Below are 21,824 nucleotides of genomic sequence, written 5' to 3'. Positions count from 1 at the left end.
CACATTTTATTCTGACTAAGAAACAGAACCCAGGCCACACAGATAGCAGCAGCTTGCATAGTTTTCACTGGCCCCCATTAAGTTTTGCAGGGCACAGAAAATGGCCAGCAACCTGGAGTATAGATGAGATGGTGCAAACCCTAAGATACTGAAATCACCAAGGAGTAACTTTTAGCTGGAGTCCCTCGGTATTACAGACCTTTCTCCACCTGCATATAACGTTATGCTAACAGTAACAGAATTCAAATGTGGCAGAAGTTCATAGTGATAGTGGACGTCTTATGTTGTGTGTACGTGTTTTAAAAATATTCCAGTTTCTTAACACATGGCAGAGTTGTAAATGTGTGTATCTTTGTTCCCATCATCAACAGTGCTGCATACAATTTTTACAAGCAGAGAGAGCTGAGTATTGCAGAGTTTCCATTGCTAGAGTGAAACAGTCCTTTTGCTCAGTCTTTTCCCACCGACATCAATTTACTGGTATACTCTCTTAATCTATGACTAAGGTTCTAAATAGATTGATGAATCAAATGCGCTTACAGCCCTACAAATGACAGTATTTGGTAAAGCATAAATTGAAATTGAATGCAAACAGTATTTTGTTAACATCAGTTCTTTCCATGTGTGTTCTCAGGCAGAGGAATAAAAATGAATATTCACACATGTGATATTTCAGTTACATAAATTAGACCTTCAGGCAATACAGTCTAAGTATGAAAGCAAGACTGTATACTGGCATAAAAACAGGCTGTTGGAACACATTATTTATTTGTTTGTTTATTTATTTGATTTATATCCCTCCCTTCTGCCCAGCAGGAACCCGGGACGGCAAACAAAAGCACTAAAAACCCTTTAAAACATCATAAAAACAGACTTTAAAATACATTAAAACAAAACAACTTTAAAAACCTTTTTTTACATAGCTTTGAAGCCATCTCAAAAATTGTTTTTTAAAAAAAGGTTTGAAAACATATTAAAACGCAATTCTAACACCAAAGCAAACATTTGAAGTTGGGGTTGTGTTACTGCACACCAAATTTCATTCCATTTTTCAGTGAATCTTGACACTGCACATTATATACAAATATTATTGGAATCTCAGCTGAAAACCATTTTTCTACTTTAGGAAGCAATGCCCCAAATCCTTTACTTTAGCTCAGTATTGTTTTGATGTAGAATACCTTTTTCAAACTTAGATTTTTCAGCCAAAACTTCGTTTTGCTGTTCTGCTTCTAGATTTCGTATAACTTTTCAGTGTGCTGTATGTCAGGGATTCCCAAACTATGGTCGGTGGACTGCTGGTGGTCCATGAACTTTATTCAAGTGGTCCATGACATGTCTGTAAAAATAGTTTAAAATAATCCACTATCTAGCACGCTACATTACAATTGCTACAACTGTCAGAAAAATCATTAAGTGGTGTGCCAAGACCCTCAGCAATTTTCAAGTGGTTCATGGCAAAAAAAGTTTGGGAACCACTGCTCTAAGTTATGATGACTCCTTTGCCAAATGGGTCCAGAATTATTCTCTCTGTTCAAGGCCAGTGCAGACTTGTTCTGGCTCCCTGCTAACCATAATTAATGAATTTTGAACCATGTTTGGGAATACATGCTTAATCCGTCCCGCCCATTAAGCAGTTCATAGAAACCATTAACCATGATTTAGAATAACCTCATGTTGGCCAGTGTGTTAAATTGATAACTTCTTTGAGCTTGCTGCAAGTAATTAATTATTCTTTAACTCTCTTAGCAACTGCCTTTGAACTACATGGGGGACATAATGACATATCTACAAGATTGTGCTCTCTCCTCCCGCCACACTGGACCCTGTTTTCCTTCCGTCCCTTATCTCCAATTTTTCTGTCTTTGCTTCCTGTCCATCATGGTGTTCTTGTCCACCATGCAGCTCCTGATATTGGAAGGCAGAAGGAGGAACCACTATAAGCATCTGAGAAAATGGGGTGGACAAACAATCTGGAGGTAGGCTGAGACCAAAATAGTAGGCAGAGAATATAGGCCAATTGCCTAAAATACCCACACGTGTCTGTATTTTCCCTTTCCTGCTTCTCAATAGGTCTAGGGAAGAGCCATGCGCATGTGAGGGTCAGGAAAGACAAGGACCCTTCTTTTTTAGCTTGTATTTCTCCCCCACTTGCTTTGCTTTGTGGTATGTTCAGCTCAGCTCAGCTCCTCCCCATTTGCTGAAATGGGAAGGGAAGGAATGGTTTTGCAATTGTGAAAGGGCAAAAAGCAATAGCCATTGCTCCAGGGCTGTGGAGTCGGAGTCATGGAGTCGGAAGCAATTTTGGGTGGAGTCGGTAGAAATGTACCGACTCCGACACTGGCTTCAAAATAAATTTTGATTGACAAATTTTTTAAAATACAAATTCAAAATGTCAAAGAAGCTTCCCATGAAGTCAGCTGTAGTTGAGCATTTCACCATAACTCAAGATGGAAAACATGTTGTGTGTCAGTGTATGACACAGGACCCAGATGAAGACAAATGCTGTGATGCCAAGATCAGCGCATATTCAGGCAGTGATAAAAATGCTCCTATGAGAGCTTCCAATTTAAAAAGACATTTACAGCCCTTTACAGGGCTGTGGAGTTGGAAGCAATTTTGGGTGGAGTCGGAGTCGGACAGTAGAAAAAGAGGAGTCGGAGTCGGAATCGAAGGTTTGGCGTACCGACTCCACAGCCCTGCATTGCTCTACAGCTAGTTCTGCTAATTAGCCATCTACCTAAGTGCATTCATAGACTTTCCCGCCTTGGGCTATGATATTGACAGATGTTGCAGGCTAGCTGGGGCTAGAGCCAATCAGAATGTGAACTAGAGACTTCATTTTCTGCTGCAGTAGACACTGCTGATAATTTGATCATTAGATCTTAATTAGAATTGATGTAGATGTAGTGTGTCCTTTTAGTATAAGACATAATTGTGAAAGTTCTCAGTTGTTTGGGGAATCTAAGAAATGGCTGGCTTTGAGTCACCCCCCTGTGCAGTATCAGCTACTTAGAATAAATCCAGAATGGCCCCTTTGAAGGTATGCAAGATTTATTGTGGCAGAATTCAAGAGTTTGATTGTTTTTTCTTGTTGCCTTAATGTTACAACAGAAAACTGGTAATAATCATCAATAAAACATTTACTACATTTCTATTCTCTCTTTCCCCCCTTTTACCTTCACAGCAGTCCTGTGAAATAGGCTAGGTACAGAGGTTTACTAGTTTAGTGAGTTTCTTGGTTGAGTGGGGAGTTGAACCCAGGTGTTTCCCCAGTCTGTCAAGTATTCTTGTCTATTACATCACACTATTTGTGTATCAAATAGGTTTCCAAATATTGTTTAGAATAACTTCATGAAAAGTTAGTTATGTGAACTGCTGTTGGATGTTTTAATCATTACACACACTAGAGTCTTAATGGAACACACAGCACTTGTTTCTTATAGGAGTACTGTAGAGATCAAATCATGTTTCATTGGGTGCGTTCACACATCACAGGAAATCATGGTTAATTGTTTGCCATGAACATGCAGATTGCTCCTGAATTGCTGTTCCCCACTAGTGAGTGGGAGCAGCAAGCCATGATCCCTGCCTTAGCATTATGTCCAAACAAGGCGTTGGTTTATTTTATTCCAGTCACACTGCAGTCTGAAGCTAAGATTTGTTCTTGGCTTAACAGTCATGGTTTGTTTGGATTAAAGCAATTTACGATAACCAGTTCAGACAGAATACTAAGCCAAGGATAATGGTTTGTTATTCCTGCTCACTAGCAGGAAGGAACAATGCAGAAGCAATCTGTTTAACACATTAACCATGACTTACTATGATGTGTATGTACACAGTCAGTGGGGCTTTAGCTTCTAAGCTCGAACATATGTCAGGTGGGCTAGAGGGGCCACATTCCAAATATTTCACTGAAAAAGTATCTGTTTTGATTGAGAGGAATGATAGCATTACTGACAATATTCTAAGAAAATACCCCTATTGTGTTTTCACACAAACCAGTGTCAAAGTGGTTTTCTTCCATGGATTCTTCAAAATTATATTTTTATTTAATATTTTTATATTCTATGGTAGAAAATACCTGAAGAAACAACAACAGCAACAAAAACTAAAATTAATAAAACTAAATGAAAGGTAGTAAATAAATAAATGCAAATCTTCTTGTTGATAGCACTAAATTATAATTAAAGCATGCAAATATAAAAAATGAGGTTCAAATTAGTTTCCAGAAACATAAACTATGAATGTTTACAGTAAAGTATAAATAGGGCTGAATATTTTAAAAGTTTTCATTCCATAAAATAAACAGTGACAATTTTTCTATAAATCTGTCAATTTGTGAATTATAAGAGCACAAGGGGAGTTTTTTAGTTAGAGAAAAGGATTTTACTTTCTTACAAATGTGTCTGAATTGGAACATTTTTCAGTTCTGCATTTCATGGACCTGTTTTGTTATGAGGCTGATCTCTCTTAACCTAATAGCAATAAAAGTGGATTTGCTGGCATTCTCCAGAAGCCTGAGGAAAAGTGTTAACACTGCTTTATATCTTCCACTTGACCTAAATTCTCTAATTCTTGTGAATGAAGTGAGAAGGAACTTCATATTGGCCATACCCCCTGGCACTTAACACACAAAGCTTCATTTCATGTATTAGTTCAGGCTAATTTCCCCAAAAATTGAAATGCAAGGTGCATTTTTTTAAACTATTATTTTTGGGGACCCACTTTTCTAAGCTGATTGGCCATTCTGAATCTGGAAACCACTCTTCTCAGAATGCTTTCTCAAGAGGAAGCCCAGAAATCAAGTGGGTGTCTTAAACTAATGCTTATTGATGCCATGACTGTATTGAAGCTTGCGACAGACAATCAACATCTGAGTTGGGGATTTCAAGTACCTACAAAATCATTAGAATGTGTTCTGAAAGTGTCCCGCAATATCAGTTCATCAATATTGCAGCCCATATGATTCCATTAAAATGTAAAATTGTTTTGAAGTTGTCTTCCCTAAAATGTTTGGATTTCATGATTTGATGTTTGGTGTTCTGGAACATTGTTTTCCTGAATCCTTTTTCAGACTGTTTCTATGAAATATGGCCTAGACTAAATGCAAAAAACCCGTAGGAGTTAAAATCACCATTCTATATTGGAAGCTAAAGTGGCATGAGTGGGAAAAGGTTGAAACATGTGCAACCTGGAATGCGTTTTCTGCAAAAGAAACAGGTCTCCTCCAACCAAATGGTTGATAAGAGCACGTAATTCCTTTCTAGCTTCGTTTGTCTTATTTTCTCATTTTATAACAGATACAGGGCTGGAAAGGTGAGAATATGCTGTTAAAACACACAACTTACTGGGTGTGCTTTTCTTCCTATCGGATATGTAGTTCAGTTCAGTGATAGACTACTGGAAAAGGGAACAGCTGTGTCACTTTAGTGAGAGAGATAGAATCATTGTTAAAGCAGACAGTGGCAGAAACGATGAGAAAACCCACACTTGATGTTAGTGCAGGGAAAGCACAGTAAAACTAGGCCGTTTAATTTCACTGACCCATTCATCTTGCATGCTTCCGAAAGGAAACCTTTCTTCATTTTCTCACACAGGGACATTTACCCATTTTCTGTATTCTAGTTCCCTTATTAGTCAAAAAGAAGAGGGGCTTTCAGCTTGATTGATTAATATTTTCCCCTTTTCCAGTTTTGCATATTCTCAGCAATAAATATGATATGGTACTTGCACAGTGTTCTAAGTTGCTGAGAAAGCCATGACATCTGGAAGTCATGGATGTGTGATGTATGTGTGCATCGCATTGATGACATTCTTGCTTTCATGTATCTATTTATAGAAAAAGGAGACTGAAGATTCCTGCTCCCACAAGTTGTACAGGAGGCAGTGGGAACCGCTAGGAGAGTGAAAGGGAGCATGTCGGAGTGCTTAAGTGGGATCATGCTTTTTAATGCATGCTACCTCCAGACCTTACTTGCATTTCCCTAACCTTTGCTTGTCCATGTTAGTTTATATTCAAACATAACTGTAAATTCCTGACCAATTTCACGCAATACTTCTATAATCTTCATGTGGATTTTAGTGCTGTATCAGTTCTACCCTCCTCTCCCCGGTGAAATCCAGTGACTAAAATTCAGTAGCTAAAAGCACTGAAAGGTAGGTGCAGACTAGTTTCTCACAGAATTGTCCATGCATATTTTAACTTGAATCCCTGGTTCAAAAAAGGTTAGATACTGATTTTTTTTTTTATCAAAGCTGGGAATCTAGGCCAGCTAATGATGCAAATAGGGACCGAATGCCTGGCCAGTGCAATGCCTCCATCAAATCATGTGGTATGGGGGGAAAGTTCCTTTCCACTTTACATGATGAATAGCAAATACCAAAATACCCAGACTATCTTAAAGGGCATGGTCCCCTGTCCCTCATGTACATTTTTGTTTACCAATTGATTTAGGAGAAGCAAAGTGTTGTCCCTTCCTCCCTTCCCTTCCAAAGCTAAGCTTTGTTGTAGACTCATGGTGCACATTATCAATTTTTGATAATCAATAATGTAACAAAACTGATAATCATTTTGCTTATCTCAGGTATAGCTCGAAAATTATAATACATGATTTATGGTTCTCGGTTGCAAAAATAACATGCACTGTTCTTTGTAGTACATTGCCACCTAGTGTTTAGTGCCACAAATATGTCCTGCAGTTAGTACAAAAAATGCAGGTAGCACACACACACAACATTAAAAAAGAACAGTTGTGCAATACTTATTTCTTAGTACTAACTAAAATGTCACAAAGTAGTGAACAAGAATTTGGATTCCCCTGAACTCTCCTTTAGGCTAGATGGCCCATAAAAATGGCAAGTGGGGGAGAAGAGTGAGAAAATGTCATAGGACATGGTTTTAAAAAGCCCCAAAGTGCTGTTTGTAACAGTTTTAAGATGGGATTTACAGGATGTTTTATGTACACTTATCTCACTCTTATTTAACTACAAAATAGATTTTAGATTGCATCAGTGGGTACCAAGACAGAAACATTAATGTTCTTTGCTTGGAAATATAAAGTTAGCCGTAGATCTTAAGCAAACATTCTGACACTCCTCATTAAGATCATAGCAGTTCTGTATTGTGTTTCCTTTTCCTAAAATAGTGAAAAATTGGGGAATTTGAGGACTGTAAGGGAAAGGGAGAGAGATGCTAAGTGAGTGTTTTTGCAGCTGCGTGTGTCCATATTACATTGCTAAGCTGTAGAGCACTTACCTACAATAGTTTATCTCCTTTCCTCTTGAGGGCTAAATGTTTACTTATTTCAAGTGACTCCTGAAACATGCTCTAATAACACATGTTTTATATGAAAATTCTGAATGAAGACAGCTCTGAAAAGCCAACATAAATCCAGCAGGTTAGCCTTGTCTTCCAAGATTTTACTGTGATACCTCATTCCTAAAGGTTTATATATTCTAATTTCCATACATTGAGATACTTTTCAGGTAGACAAAATTCAGTTTACAAAGGTCAGCTGCTGCACATGTTACGTATGGGAGATATGGAAAATTAAACACGTTAAATTAGATCAAGTACAACCAACTTCTCTTTGTCTTATTTGGAGGGGGGGTGCTTTGATTTTTAAGATAGAGGCTAGAAATGTAACACAGGTGATCAGGCTGTCAGTTACTTTACTTATATACTACATTTTCCCCAGGTTGCTGATGTTCAAAGTGGTTGACAGTAAATATGATAATCTAAATACAGAAAGGAAAGAATAGCAATATCTAAAAATGTTCAGCAACCATTTTAATAATGGTATCAGCAAATAGTGCATTTCATAACGTAATGGGTTATATTTAACTAAGTCCTGTTCTGAGTAAACCCATTGAAATGTCCATTAACTTCAATGGGTGTACTCTGAGTAGGACTTGTATTGAAAACAAGCTTATAAATATTTCAATAATGTTTCATTCATTAACTAAAAAAAAAAATAATTTTCTGAATTTTTGGTGGGTGATTTTAACATCTAACCATACTGCAGAACCATGCTGCTATCAACAATCAGGCCATTAATGAGAGTTTTTAAAACTTAACAAATTTATTTTGCATACTGCACATCTTTTCCTGCAGTAGTTGTACACATTATTCCCCCCCTCCTCACACCAGACACAGTCTCAGAACTTTAACCAGCCACCCACTTCCCAGGACTAATTGGGATTATATCCTTGCCCTCTGAGGACAGCCAGCATATCTGTACATGTCCACAATTTCCTCCATCATTTACTTCCTCTTAAAGGCCCTTGGGGCTGAGGGGGTGGGGCAAGGTAAGGTAGAAGCAGCCAGGCCTTTGATGACAGCAATAATATCTCTTCCCATACCCCAATTCATCAGTAACATCAGAACACGAATCTCAAAGTCCAGAGGTATTTTTTTTTAAGGAGCATTACATTGTTAAACTATTATTGCATTGATACAAGAGATATTAAAGCTGTGGTGCTTGCACACACACACACTTCAAACCCTGAATTGCTCTGTTCTGAGACTCAGTTGCATTTTGACGACTCAATGAGAGGACACATTTAATCAATACTCCCCCCTTTCCCCATCACATATTGTATTGATATCAGGGTCCTTCCTTCTGGCAGTCATTATAAGAGGTGGCAGCTGTCAAACATGCTTGCCAACACTTGCCTGCTCCTCTTTGCCTTTCATTCCCAGCAGAGAAATATTCTTGGGTACTATTACTGAACATGCATGGCAGCCTGAGTCTGTTGCAAGACTCTGTACTCTTGCTGAAGCTATACTTTATTTGTTCTGGCAGTGGGTGCTTTCCCCTTAAACATTTTTCCCCAAGCAGGTTCCCTCCAGATGTTTTGGACTGCAGTGCCCATTAGCCCCAGCCAACATGGCCAGTGGTGAGGGACAATGAGTGTTGTGTGCAAACATCTGGAGGGCACCAGCTTGGGGAAGGCTTCATGAGTAGAAGGTGTTGGGATGTGGGGGAGAGAGCATATTTGTCTGATCAGGGAAATGTACCTTCCATTGAAAAAAGTGAGGCACTGCTCAGCTTCTTATTTTCAGCAGAATGGGAATATTGTGGTGGATGTACTGTGGTGCTAGTGCCTGCTGGTCTAAGATTGTTGGGAGTATTGGGCAAGCAAGAACAAGCCGCTTTGAGACATACGGTGAAAAGCAGAGTATATATTTCTTAAATAAATAAGAGCAGGCAGGCAAATATCTCACCTGGATTTTCCAGCTGGCAGTTTTGGGTGGAAGATTTGATTGCATGTGTCATTTAAGAAGGTACTCTGAAAATCTGTTGTGTTAAATTTACTATGCCTTTCTAGTGCCAAATGATACTTGGAGAGACTAAGATTAGACAGATTGCCCCTCATTTTCTTTTTTTCATGTTGTAGTGATGAGTTAAAAAGTAGAAGTTCCCCACTGGCTTCCCTTATCACATAGAGGCACCTTCCTTTTGGTTGTACTGCAGAAATTTAGATTAATTTGTGGCTAATTATATCCCTCTAGCTCACAAGGTTGATTTGATTTGTGATCCTGAAGTTGTCTCTGCTTACTGTGTAGCCCTTGGGGTAGAGTTTCAAGGCTTATGGGATTTTGATGCTGCTGCTGCTTAAAAACTGGTTTCCATGGTGATGATAGAAAATTGACCTAAAGGAGGCTGAAGAAAGTGCATGGATTCTGTTAGACCCTTGTGATGGAGGATTGCTGTCACTGTAGGTGGGAGCCAATAGCCTGTTTGTTTGTTGGAAAGAGGTTTAGGAGCCTATTCAGTCTAAGAGCTGCAGCTTATATGTCAGTGGAAAACAAAGTTAATCAGATCATTGTCAGAGGAATAGCCTCCTAACCTGTATGTTTCTGGCAAAATGAACACTGGGACAGGGAATTTCCATGTGTATGGGGTGGGGGTTGGATAGGACGCATTATGTATGAAATAGTTCTAGGTCATCGGATGCCTGCTCCATCACTCTACATTTTGCTTTGTTTTCGGCATGTCTGCTAACCTGCTTTTATTTGTTTTCAAGTCCAGTAGAATAACAGAATCATAGAATAGTAGAATTGGGAGGGGTTTATAAGGCCATTGAGTTTAGCCCCTTGCTCAGTGCAGGAATCCAAATTCTTATAACCTAGTCATTATTATTTGCTACTTCCCCTCCCCCCCATAAGACGGTAAACAGTTGTATTAGTAGCCAGCCCACACCTCAGTGTATTGGGAGTACAAGGAAGTTGTTGAGTATGAATCATGGACATACTCATGAGTGTCCTATAACTGGATTCTGATTTATACTAAGCCCCCTTTAGAGCTAGATTAATGATTAAATGTACTTTAAATGTACCATTCAGGTGAATGTGCATCTCCATGTGGCCACTAAAATTTACATCATTTCACCAGTTAATAAAGGGCTGATTCAGAGGATTCAATTTTTTTATCTAGCTGCGTGGCTGAAGTAATTTCTGACATAGTAATATATGAACACTGTTTTTCAGCCATATTGGCTTTCAAAGCAGCTTGCAATTGTGGTAATTCACAAAGGTACAAGATGAGGGGTACTAGGATGTGTGTGGTAATTTTTTCTGATCCCTGGAGTTGATGATGCTGTTGTTGAAACTCAGTGGAATTTCAAAAGTAGCTTCTCCCAGTTGAGCTGAATTGGGAATCTGAAAGGTACAGAAATACTCATGGGAAGTGAAGGAGAACGTCTCACTGCTTTGGTAATGAAACCTCTGCAGCACAGAATGGAGAACGAACGTTAGCCTAGATGTGCATTTGAGTTCAGGCATTGTTTATCTGCCCTATATGGAACATGGCCTTCAGTGTGTATTTAAATGGGCATTCCCAAGGACACTGTGGTATGATCAGCCCTGGATCAGGGCTTCAGAGTAAAGAAAGTGTGGTGAGTCTTAGTTTTCAATTTTGTCAACACAGAACCAAATCGGACTGACTCTGTAGCCAGCTTCAGGCCCTGAGGGTTCCAAAAAGTTTGGGAACTTTCATAGATTCAAGAGACTCCACACTGTAGACAGTCTTTTCCAACTTGTGGAAGGTGAATAAAACAGGCATGGACGAGGTTGGAGCTAGCACACGTTCTTCCCTATTTTCATAATGCTTAAAGAGGGTTTGTGACCTCAGATTTACTGTATGACTGAGAGCCAGTGTGGTGTAGTGGTTAAGGTGTTGGACTACGACCTGGGAGACCAGGGTTCAAATCCCCACATAGTCATGAAGCTCCCTGGGTGACCTTGGGCCAGTCACTGCCTCTCAGCCTCATGAAAACCCTATTCATAGGGTCGCCATAAATCTGAATCGACTTGAAGGCAGTACACTGTATGACTCAAATTTGGGTAGAATCACATAGTGAAGGAAAAAGAAGCCCCTTTAGAATGAATGAATGAATAAATAAATAAATAAAAGCAGTAGTCCGTGGGTGGAACAATGACAGCAAACAAGCACGTAAAACTGCAAAAAAGCAGGAAGTAGATTATTTCAGGGTGCTTTTAACCTTCACAAAATCACACTTTCATGTTAAGTATTTTGAGTGTTGGTCTATCTCTAATTAATATGACAGGTATAGATGGAGACTTGAGCGATGTTAGAGACGGGAAGGTGATCAGAGAGCACATAGTATTACAAAACGATGAATAGAAAGTCTTGAGGTAGGTGACTATCTCTAGGATTTGTTTGCTTTAACAGGCAATCAAAATATTTACCTTAAGTCTAGTGCTCTATAACTAGATTCTGATTTACACTAAAGCCCCTTTACGCTAGATCAAGGATTTAAATGTAAAGTAACCCTGGTTTAAAGTTTTTCCTGTATGCTAGCATGCATCCTTCATACCTTCATCCTGGTGATCTGTTAGCTTTGAAAATATGGGAAGTATAAGTTACTGTCTCTAAGTTTTGGTGGTTAGCACAGGATTGTTTCCACTCTCATTCATATTGCTTAACAGTTTTTTTTGCCATTGTTCTGTGTGGTTGAGAATCTATCATCAGTTCAAAACAGAAGAGATTGTAACTATTTTTTGAAGTTTTCAATCTTATTGGGAAGATCAGATGTAATGGAATGAGATCTTGAAGATGTCTGGAAGAAGGAGTTGGAAAGAGGTCCCCTCACCCCGCCGAAGGATGAGGCAGTAATCAGAGACCTGGTTCGCATGTGACATTAGACCATAGTGGAAAACAAACAATGGTTTAATGTGAACAATAAGTGTGATGGTGCACAGTGCTCAAAAGTTCCTGTGGTATTCTATCCCTGCTCAAATGGCACCTAAGGTTTGGAGAAAACAAACACAAGCCCAGATTTAGACAGCATGACAAGCCAGAAATTGGCTTATTTTTTTTCCTGTGGCATGAGAGCAGTAGGAGCGAGGGAGGAGCACTGCAAGAGCGTTTGAGCAGTGTGCACAGTGTACTGCTCATTCACATTAAACCATTGTTTGCTTTAATGTGACTTGTCAACTGGGCTAGAGTTTCAATGCTAGCCCAGAACACACGATGAATCATTGAACAAATCATTTTAAAACAAAACAATTTGTGAGGAGTGTCTTTACAAATAGCATAATTTGAAGGAAGCAAATTTGGCAGGTGGGTTGTTCCTCAGTGTATTTTTAAGGAACTGTCCTTCAGCAAGTACTAATTCCCTGATGGTAGCTGACCTGATATGATGGCTTGAAATGTTCAGTTGCTCAGGCAGTGGTGTGTTAAGTGTCAGAAGAAGGTCTTTCTGTTCTCCCAGGCCCTTTAAAATAGTTGTACCCATTATAGTTAGTGCTTTTAAATCTTAGCATTAAGTTATTCCCTTTGCTGGTTTTCAGTTGCTTTTAGTTGCTGTGTTTGCATTGGTTTGAGTGGTTTGTTTATAATTTGTTTTAGTGTTTTTATCATTTAAATTGTGTACTGTATTTTGTATTTTTAATGGTTTGTGATCCAGAGAACTCAGTTATATGGGCACTATATAAATGTATATAAATACAGAAAAATAAATTAGACTTTGTTGTCCCACTCACACTAGGGCAGGATTCAGCAGCATGTGGGAACACTATTCTTATTCACGAAAAGGAATGGTTTATTGCCTACAATGTTGTCTGAGCACAGCCATTGCACTAGTATCTAAACCTGAATGTGATTCCAATGCATCTAATAAATGTCATAGACACAAAAGTAAAATATTTATTAAATAGCTCAATCCCATTCTTGTGTACCTAGAAGTAAGGCTAACTAAATTCAATGGGACTTACAAGAAAATATTCATAAGGCTATTGAGAGACCAGCTGTTAATATTTTGAAAAATGGATAGTACCCAAATTTGAAATACTGCTTTTAGTAACACTCACCTCCAAGCATGTATTTATAGGATTTTTGCCTGTTGTGACTCCGTGTGGACAAAAATAATAGCTTGTGTTAATTATAGAAAACAATTGCTCTTCTAGGTTGTTTGAATACTGAAAGTGGGAGGAACAAGGATTTCTCCTTGCCACTCTGAGGTTTTATTCTGGAATATTCTGGTTGGATTTGATGTGGCTAAAGTTAGGTTTTGAGCTGAAATTGCAGTTCTGAGTCATGCTAATTTAGCAGGGAAAAAAGGAATGTACAATTAGAAAAGTAGCATAAAAGATTTCAGAGCATGAGAACATGTACACTTACTGTTTTTAGATGTTTGGACAGTCGCCTCTATATAATGTAGATCTTTAAAGCTGAATCATATACATACACATGTATATGGAAATAATGTTCATTTTATGAGAATTGCTGAATATATTTGCTTACTGTTCAAAAATGGTAAAACTATGTGAGTAGACTACTGTACTGTAAGTAATTCTTTTCCTTGCTTCTGAGTTCATTTTGCCATATAGCCATAGTTGTATGGAGCAACATTTTCTGAAAGATAGGATAATTTCACTGGAGTAAATTCTTGCAAAGATGACACTGTAACCTAGCAACTACTTCAGAGCTGATTTAACTCTTTCTTGGGTATTAACACGGAACCTCTGTTTGTAACTAAACAAATCAAATTCTGATTTCATTAGGAAGAGGCTTGACGCCAGCTATGAAGAGGAGGAAGACAATTTCCCCCTTCTTTTTGCAGTGTTTTAGCCTGTGGATTTGTAATTGTGAGCTTATGAAAGAAGAGCAGATAGCTGCATATTTTCATTACCCTTTTTGGGGAGGTGGGGGATGCACATTTACATGAATTCAAATATCCTGATGCTGCTAATTTGAAAGAAAATGTTAGGAAAAAAGCTTCTTTACTTTCCTAGTAGAAAAGGCCAGCAGTAAGATTCTGCAGTAGTTATCAGTATTCCAGTGTAGTGCAGTGTATAGGGTGTAGGTCTTGGACCTGCTTAGTTCACTGGGTGATCTTGAGTGAGTCACTGTACCTCATCCCCACCTACATCGCAGGGTGGTTGTGAGGATAAGTTGGGATAATTCTATGTAAGGCACAATTACCCATTGTCTGATAACTTCAGATGAGACCACTGCAATGCGGCATACATAAGGTGGACGTGTGTTCTTTCAGAGGACAGTCCTCTATTTTTGAAGGACATTCTGGTTCAAGTCTGGTTTAAAGATAAAGAACTATAAGAAGGGAGAGCAGTGCCTTTGAAGTTGCCCATTGTCAGTTAACATGGAGATAACAGACTTAGCATGAACAGAGACACAGGTTATCTGATCACAGCCTTCCCACTGTGGTGACTAAGGTAGTCACTTGCTCATTATCTCATACCCTCCCCCATAAAGATGAAATACATCACCAAAAAAGAGGACACTGATGTGCATAAAATCAGTATATGCTGATGTATATGTATAGATGCACATTTAGAAGATATTACTATAATTTAAAGAGAAAAAATAACAGATCTCACCATAGGGGAGATCACTGTGACTTGGGACCTTTGTGTCTGCTCAGTCAGCTGTCCACATGCTATCCAAAGGCAACCAGTGTTGATGCCCATGCGTTTGGCTGACCCTAGTGAATATATGCCCTATAGTTTGTTACCCATTAGTGACAAAATTTGTCATTTCCAATAGTGGGGATGTAATTCAACAACACATGTATATCTTTGAAATGCAGTAAGGTTTCCAGGATTAAATTATCTACCGAAAGGGCTTTAAAACATGGTAGTGGCACATCATGTGGATAAGGGTCCTAGTTTCTGCCCCACATTGCCAGCACCTCAGGAACAAATTTGCAGTGGATTCTCTGGGACATCAAATAATTTTACAAGGGATTATCTGTGGCATCCAGTTGTCTTTAAATGAGATTTGGTTTAAAGTTTGATTTGAATGGAGGTTAATGTTATAGACTGTCGTCATAAAGTAGTACACGTTGCCACCCTAATGGTGAGATTATTATTATTTCTGTTTAAATTATAATAATTATTTCAAAATCTAAATCTAGAAATATAAATCTGTATATGAAAATTTATGTAAATATTGATATCTTGTCCCCTTTTTCTTTTGATGTGTTTCCTCTTTTTTGATGATACACACATGGTCACGCCAAGCATATGCAAATATAGCTGCTAGACAGCAAACTGGGACCAACTCAAGGAACGCATCTTGTCAATTTTGAAACTACACTGGCAGATGGTTTTTTTCCCCCAGGCACAATTCAAAGATCAGGTGTTAACTTCTTAAAAAGCCCTATATGGCTTGGGACCTAGGTTCCTGAAGGACTGCTGTTTCCCATCGAGCTTCTCTGTGTAGCGAGGTCTTTTTTGGAGACCCCTCTCTGGATGCCTACACCCACTGAAATTGCATGAGTGGGGATTGGATAAAGGGATAGTATGGCATCCTGTTTTTAGAGTGCTTTCCTCAGGGAGGCTTGCCTGGCAACCTCTCTTATGGTTGTTCAAGATCCAGAAAAAAACTTCTTAACTTTCCCTTTTAAAATGTCATATGAGCTGGTTTTATTTGGCTGCCGTGGTTGGTTGTTTTATAGATTTATACTCCAGATTTTCTGCTATTTTTTTAAATGTTTTATGTTTTTGATATTTCCATGTTGTGTTGTTTTAATTAATTAATTGTTCCGAGAATAAAATACTGAAAGGTAGGGTATAACAGATGAGTCACACTGTGTACCTTGGAGGGAGGACAATGCAGCGATCTGCCTTGGACAGCCTTCTTTGATTTCACTGCCAGGTGGAAACATTTTAATTTTCTGAGGCCCCATAGATCTGTTGATTTTAATGCAGTGCCATGCTGATTATGCTGTTTTTGTGTTTTTTCCCCCTTTGGATCCAAATTTCTACAAAAAAGCACTCTAAGAATCAGCTTGGATTGAAGAATGGAATAGAAATACTTTTTAAAAAAAGTTAATTGTAGTTCTTTACACAACTGCTGATGACATATATTCTGTTGAATTAAAGGTCTAATTGTGTCCCTGGTGGGAAATAAATATTTCATACCTAAAAAGATGTCCTGATTTATATGCTGAATAATATAACAACTGAGAATTTTCCTTATTTCCCTTTTTCTAATTTTATTTCTCAACATTTTATGTTAATCTAATTATGTGATCCTAACACAAACCTTTTTTATGAACTGACACTGCAGTCTTAGCACATTTGGGTAATGCTGGGCAGGGACCTGTTTCTGGCAGCGATTTGCATTTCAACAGCAGAAAACATTTGCCCTTCACATTTTATTCGTTTCTCTTCCAGTAATCTGTGAAGCATGGAGCAGCAGTGCTTGATTTTTTGGTTAGATGTTAAGATGCTGAATATTGGCCTGAATTGCACTCTCTCTAGCACTTATAACTTCAGGGGGATTTCATTGGGTTGTAAGATCAGGCAGGATGAAATAAGTAGAAGAGCAGCAGGAATTGGAAACTAAATGGAGCGAGATGGTGCTTTATTCCAGACATCTGATGGCAGTTCCCTGTCACTTTTTTTGCCTTCTGAGCTGTAGAAGCCAGCTAGTGCCTAGCTTGAACGCTATCCCTGCATGCATTCCCTCCCTCCTGCGTTTCTCTTGGCTGCTGGGTTCTTCTTGTGGGACCTTTCCAGTGAGAGTATGAGAGAGGGAACGAAAGGAACAGCACTGACTTTTCTACAGCACAAATTGAGCATGAAATGGGCAGTGTGGAAAAGGCTCTCCATCCTTATTCATAGGCACATTCATCCAAAGGAACATTAAAATCAGGAAAAGGGGCAAGCAAGCAGAATGGAAGGATTTTAATTTGTTTTTTGCTAGGCTGGCGTTTCCATGTCTCGGAGCTGACGCCTGGAAGTTTTTTTCAATTAGCTGCTGGGAAACTCAGGACAGCCTTGGAACTCCTAGGCCTTGGCTAGGGATTTCAGCCATGAAAGAACTGATTATTTGTAGCAAGGGTAAGTGTAGCCTGGATGGGCAGGGGTTGCTTTTAAAGGCATGTTTTTAAAAATCTTGCAGTAGGTAAGGTTGTAACTGTACAAACAGCTGGGGAAACATTTTGAGCATGTCAACATTTAAAGGTGGCTGTTAAACAAATAAATGTATTTTATTAACTTCTGTTTGAGCAGTTCTCAAATGTAGTTGCAAGAGGTTTTATAATGAAGCCTTTTCAGGCTGCAAAACTTAAGGATTTAATAAAATCATTTTTTCTTTCTTCACTTTGAAAATTAGCTGCCTGATAGTTTTATGCACTGACTTTGCCAGTGCATTAAACAAAGTTACAATACAGTATAGGGATAATTTAACAAAAGAATTCCAGAACGTTATACACTGTCAAACACTGTTTTAATCATCATTCTTGTATTCCAAAGAAATAACAGCAAATGGTGATCAACTGAAGAATATTTGTTATAAATGTATACATTTAGCATTTGTACATTGAATTTAATTTGCACTAGTGGCTGATAAATGTATGTACCTACATTTGAAATTATGGATTGTATCCAACTTCTACTCAAGGGTAGACCCACTGGAACTAATGCACTTAAGCTAGCCATGTCTATTAATGACAGTGGTTTTACTCTGAGTATGGCTAGTGTTAGATACAACTCAATATACTACCTTTGATCCAGAGTCTCATATGGTATGTGTTAGAAGCAGGCCACAAGAAAACCTTAGTGCATGTCTTCCATTGAAAGTTCGTGACATATCTTAATGTTTAATGTGAAAAGGACATTTAAATTTCTATACAGGAGAAAGAAGTATGCTTAAAGGAGAGATGCAGTGTGCCATATGCATGTTGTCAAGACAGGTATAACCCATGTCTATAAAACTCTATGAGAACTCTTCCTGGGCTTTAACAGATGTGCTACTCCTGAAGTTTGTTGCTGTGTCCAAACTTGGCAAATGGTAATTTGTTCAAGCCACAGTCTCTCAACAAGCTAGGATATCAATATTTCGGCATGTGAAGCTGTGATTTGAACAAACCTCCATTTGCAGAGTTCAAACACAGAAATCAACCATGGTTTGTTTGTTAGTAGAAAAAAAGGTTTGAGAAACTTTTCTGTCTCCAATCAAAATGTTGTGTTATGGCCATATGAAAATCTCAGTTATGCAGGATTTTGGGCCCTCTTTATCTGGATTTATAGTTCAGACATAAACCATTGTTAAATGCATAAGCCAGCATAAAACTCATGAAGGAATGAGATTTAGAAAAGTAGGAAGCTGCCTTTTACTAAGTCAGGTAAGTCTACACTGACTTGTGACATCTCAGACAAGATCCTTTTCAGCGCTACCTGGCAGTGCCAAGGATTGAACTTAGAATCTTTTGCATCAAAAGCATGTACCCTACCACTGAGCTAAGGCCTTTCCCTGATTTAAAGCTTTACTCTATTGCTTACTTATCTGTTATATTTATGGAAATGAAAATGGCTTTGCTTGAACTATCAATGGCTACTAGCCGCAATGACTATATTCTATCTCCACTGTTGGAGGCAGTATACCAGTTGTCTAAATACCAGTTGTCATCAGGAATCACAAGAGGGGAGAACACTATTCTACTTAGAGTTTGTGGGCTTCCCATAGACACCAGTGGTTGGCCCCTGTGAGAATAGGGTGCTGGATTAGATGGTCCTTTGGCCCGATCCAGCAGGGCTCTTCATATTTTGTTATGTTCTTAATGAAATCAGAGGTACCCATGTGAGTTTGGAAAAGCAATGGCTGCTCCCAGATATGAAGAATGGAACCCTTGTGAACTGACTGTTAGCTGCTTCTGCTTCCCCCCTTTCCTCCAGTGAGCTCAAGGAGGCATACATGGTCCTCCTCCTTTTCCAGTTATTCCTCATAACAACCGTGTGAGGAGGGTTAGGCTGAGAGATTGTCATTGCCCCAAGGCAACCCAGCAAGCTTCTTGGCTCAATGGGGATTTGAACCCTGGCATCCCAGGTCCTAATCCAACACTCTTAACCACTACACCACACTGGGTCTCATGAGGGTTTGCCAAAGGGAAGGTGCAGGATACAGTAGGGCCCTGCTTCCCGGCGCTTCCTAGAACATAAGAACATAAGAAGAGCCTGATGGATCAGGCCAGTGGCCCATCTAGTCCAGCATCCTGTTCTCACAGTGGCCAACCAGGTGCCTGGGGGAAGCCCGCAAGCAGGACCCGAGTGCAAGAACACTCTTCCTGGCATTCCACTAATGCGGCGGCTTTCATTCCCCATTTTAAAGCCGCTTTTGCGGCATTTTGCGGCATTTTTGCATCATTTTTGTGCGACGTGCCCCATTATACTCAATGGGGTTCCGGTTTACGGCGATTTCCGCTTTACGGCGCGGGAACGGAATGGAACCTGCCGTATAAGTGGGGCCCGCCTGTATTTTATTGAATGGAACTGGAAGTGAACAAACTAGATTTCAAACATTGAAATATTTTCTTTTTTCCCCAATACAAGATTTTGGATCCTATATAGCCTTCATGCCAACTGTAGGTTTTTGTTTGGCTTGCAGACTAGCAAGCTGAAACTCCTCCATTTTGGAAAACTTAAAAGTGTTTCTTGTTTCCATGATACAATATTTTTTTTGCCAGGTAAAGCATAAGCTTTTCCATTCAGTTTTAAAAGGTGGCTGACTATAGTTCTATACAACTTTTTTTATTTCTTTCCATCATTTTTGCTGTATGCTTCAACTTTGCAATTTATGCTTAACAGAAGGCAAATAGTTGAAATAGTGAGGAACAGATCTGTGCATGTTACTTTACTTGGCGTCAGGGCTCAGCCATAGACAGCAATCTGAGGTGATCCAGGAGTACCTTGGAGTGTGCATCAAACAGCACACAGGAAATTCTTGAACAAGTAGGAACCAGAGTCAAGGAGAAGCCAAGATGAAGCCAGAAATCAAGAATGATGGACAACCAAAAGGTTAACAGGAATGCACCAGCTCAGGAAAAACTTGTTTCTCAGTAGTAACTGAAATAGGAAGCCCTTTTTGTAGTCCTTCTTGTCCAGAAGGGTCCATTGACCAGCCCTCAGTTCTGTGGCTCCAAATGCTCCCAGTTCAAGTCCCAATAGCTCCTGACAGTTGGCTGGGTGCATTTAGACTATGCTATTTTAGTTGGTCAGTGTTTCCTAGATTATTACATTACGGCAAGAGTAGCCAATGTGGTGGCCTCCATATATTTTTGGACTACAATCCCATTATCCCTCACTATTGACCATGCTGGCTGGGGCTGATGGGAGTTACTGCCCTCCAAACTCTATGTTGACTACCCTTGTGTTAGGAATGAAGGCACATTCCACTGTGAATTCAAAAAGGGGAGGGGGAATGAGTTGTCAAAAAAAGTTGACACCCTATATATTGTGTACTGTATATTGTATGCGTAATCAAATCGGTGTTGTGTTTTCATTACTTATAGTCTGTTTTTGGTCTACTTAAATTCCATATAGTGCACTTGATCCTAGCCAAAAGGCCAAGATATAAATGTCTAGAAACTCTTTATTTTTAGCTCTGTGAAGGAGGGAAAATGTTAATTGTAAAGAAGATTAATTGGATACACATGATGGGGAAAAACGTTCCGAACAGTGGGAGTGCTCCAGTGTGTTTTCCAGTCCGTTAGCAATCAAGCTTCAATTGTGAGACCATTTGTATTTTTTTCATGCACATTATAAAACATTTTTTTAAAAAGAGTGTGCAGACGCAGGATAGTAGGAAAGGTTCCTTATGCTTGAGCCAAGTGTACACTGAATTTCCTTGTAATATACACAGCATTAAAAATAGTCTTATAGTCAACGTGTTTTTTGGCTGTATTCTATTTTTTCTTTATCTCATGAAAGTTCATATGGTCAGTCGGGGAATACTTAAGATACAGGAAATTCTTTCTGGTAAACAGAAACTACGGCCTGTCTCTTTTTACCTAGGCTGCACTCCTCTGCACACTTACCTGGAAGAAAGTTCTACTGAACTCGTTGGGGATTACATTTTGTGCAGACAAGTGTAGGATCGTACTATTACCATTTTTTAATGATTTTTCTTATGTTTTCATCCTCTCAGATAAAACTGATGGGGATAGAGAAGTGAACGTAAACACCAAGAGTTGTTTTCTGTTTTAAATTGAGACATCAGATAATTAAATATTTCCTTACCCTCATGTTTGATTTTTTAAAAACAAACCTCATTTTCTTGACATTTTGAAGTGTTGACAGGGAAGTTACTGTATATTTTTCTTCTGCTGTGTATTTTTGTCCTAGGAAATAACAGGTTGGCTTGATAGCTTGAAAAGCCTGACATCAGTAAGGAGAGTTATAATGCATTGGGCTTTGTCACAAGCATACAGCTGGGCCACTGACCACTCTTTCATTCTTCCTGATGTTTGTCTTTTTAGTCCTTTATGTCTCCTGGGTGTCAAGGGCCAGCTGAAGATCACCCCCACAGTGAGTGGTTCAGGGGTTATGT

The 21,824-nt window shown here is 39.0% G+C and overlaps 1 protein-coding gene across 7 annotated transcripts in view; it reads left to right on the top strand.

The window, feature by feature from the left end:
* Window positions 1-21,824, top strand: part of ARHGAP32 (Rho GTPase activating protein 32) — a 233,127-nt gene that overhangs the window by 101,997 nt on the left and 109,306 nt on the right. Inside the window, exon 1 of one of the 7 annotated variants that reach the window (XM_061592447.1) lies at window positions 1,917-1,979. The exons of the other annotated variants lie outside the window; for them this stretch is intronic. Within the exon in view, the coding sequence (XP_061448431.1) occupies window positions 1,956-1,979 (24 nt within the window). The 5' untranslated portion in view covers window positions 1,917-1,955. Of the gene's footprint in view, window positions 1-1,916; window positions 1,980-21,824 lie in introns of those variants that run through there. 7 annotated transcript variants of the gene reach the window in all.

This window comes from Rhineura floridana, chromosome 12, assembly GCF_030035675.1.
Source record: "Rhineura floridana isolate rRhiFlo1 chromosome 12, rRhiFlo1.hap2, whole genome shotgun sequence".
NCBI lineage: Eukaryota > Metazoa > Chordata > Lepidosauria > Squamata > Rhineuridae > Rhineura > Rhineura floridana.
The sequence above is the reverse complement of the archived record's forward strand: the minus strand, read 5'-3'. Positions and strand labels throughout refer to the sequence as shown.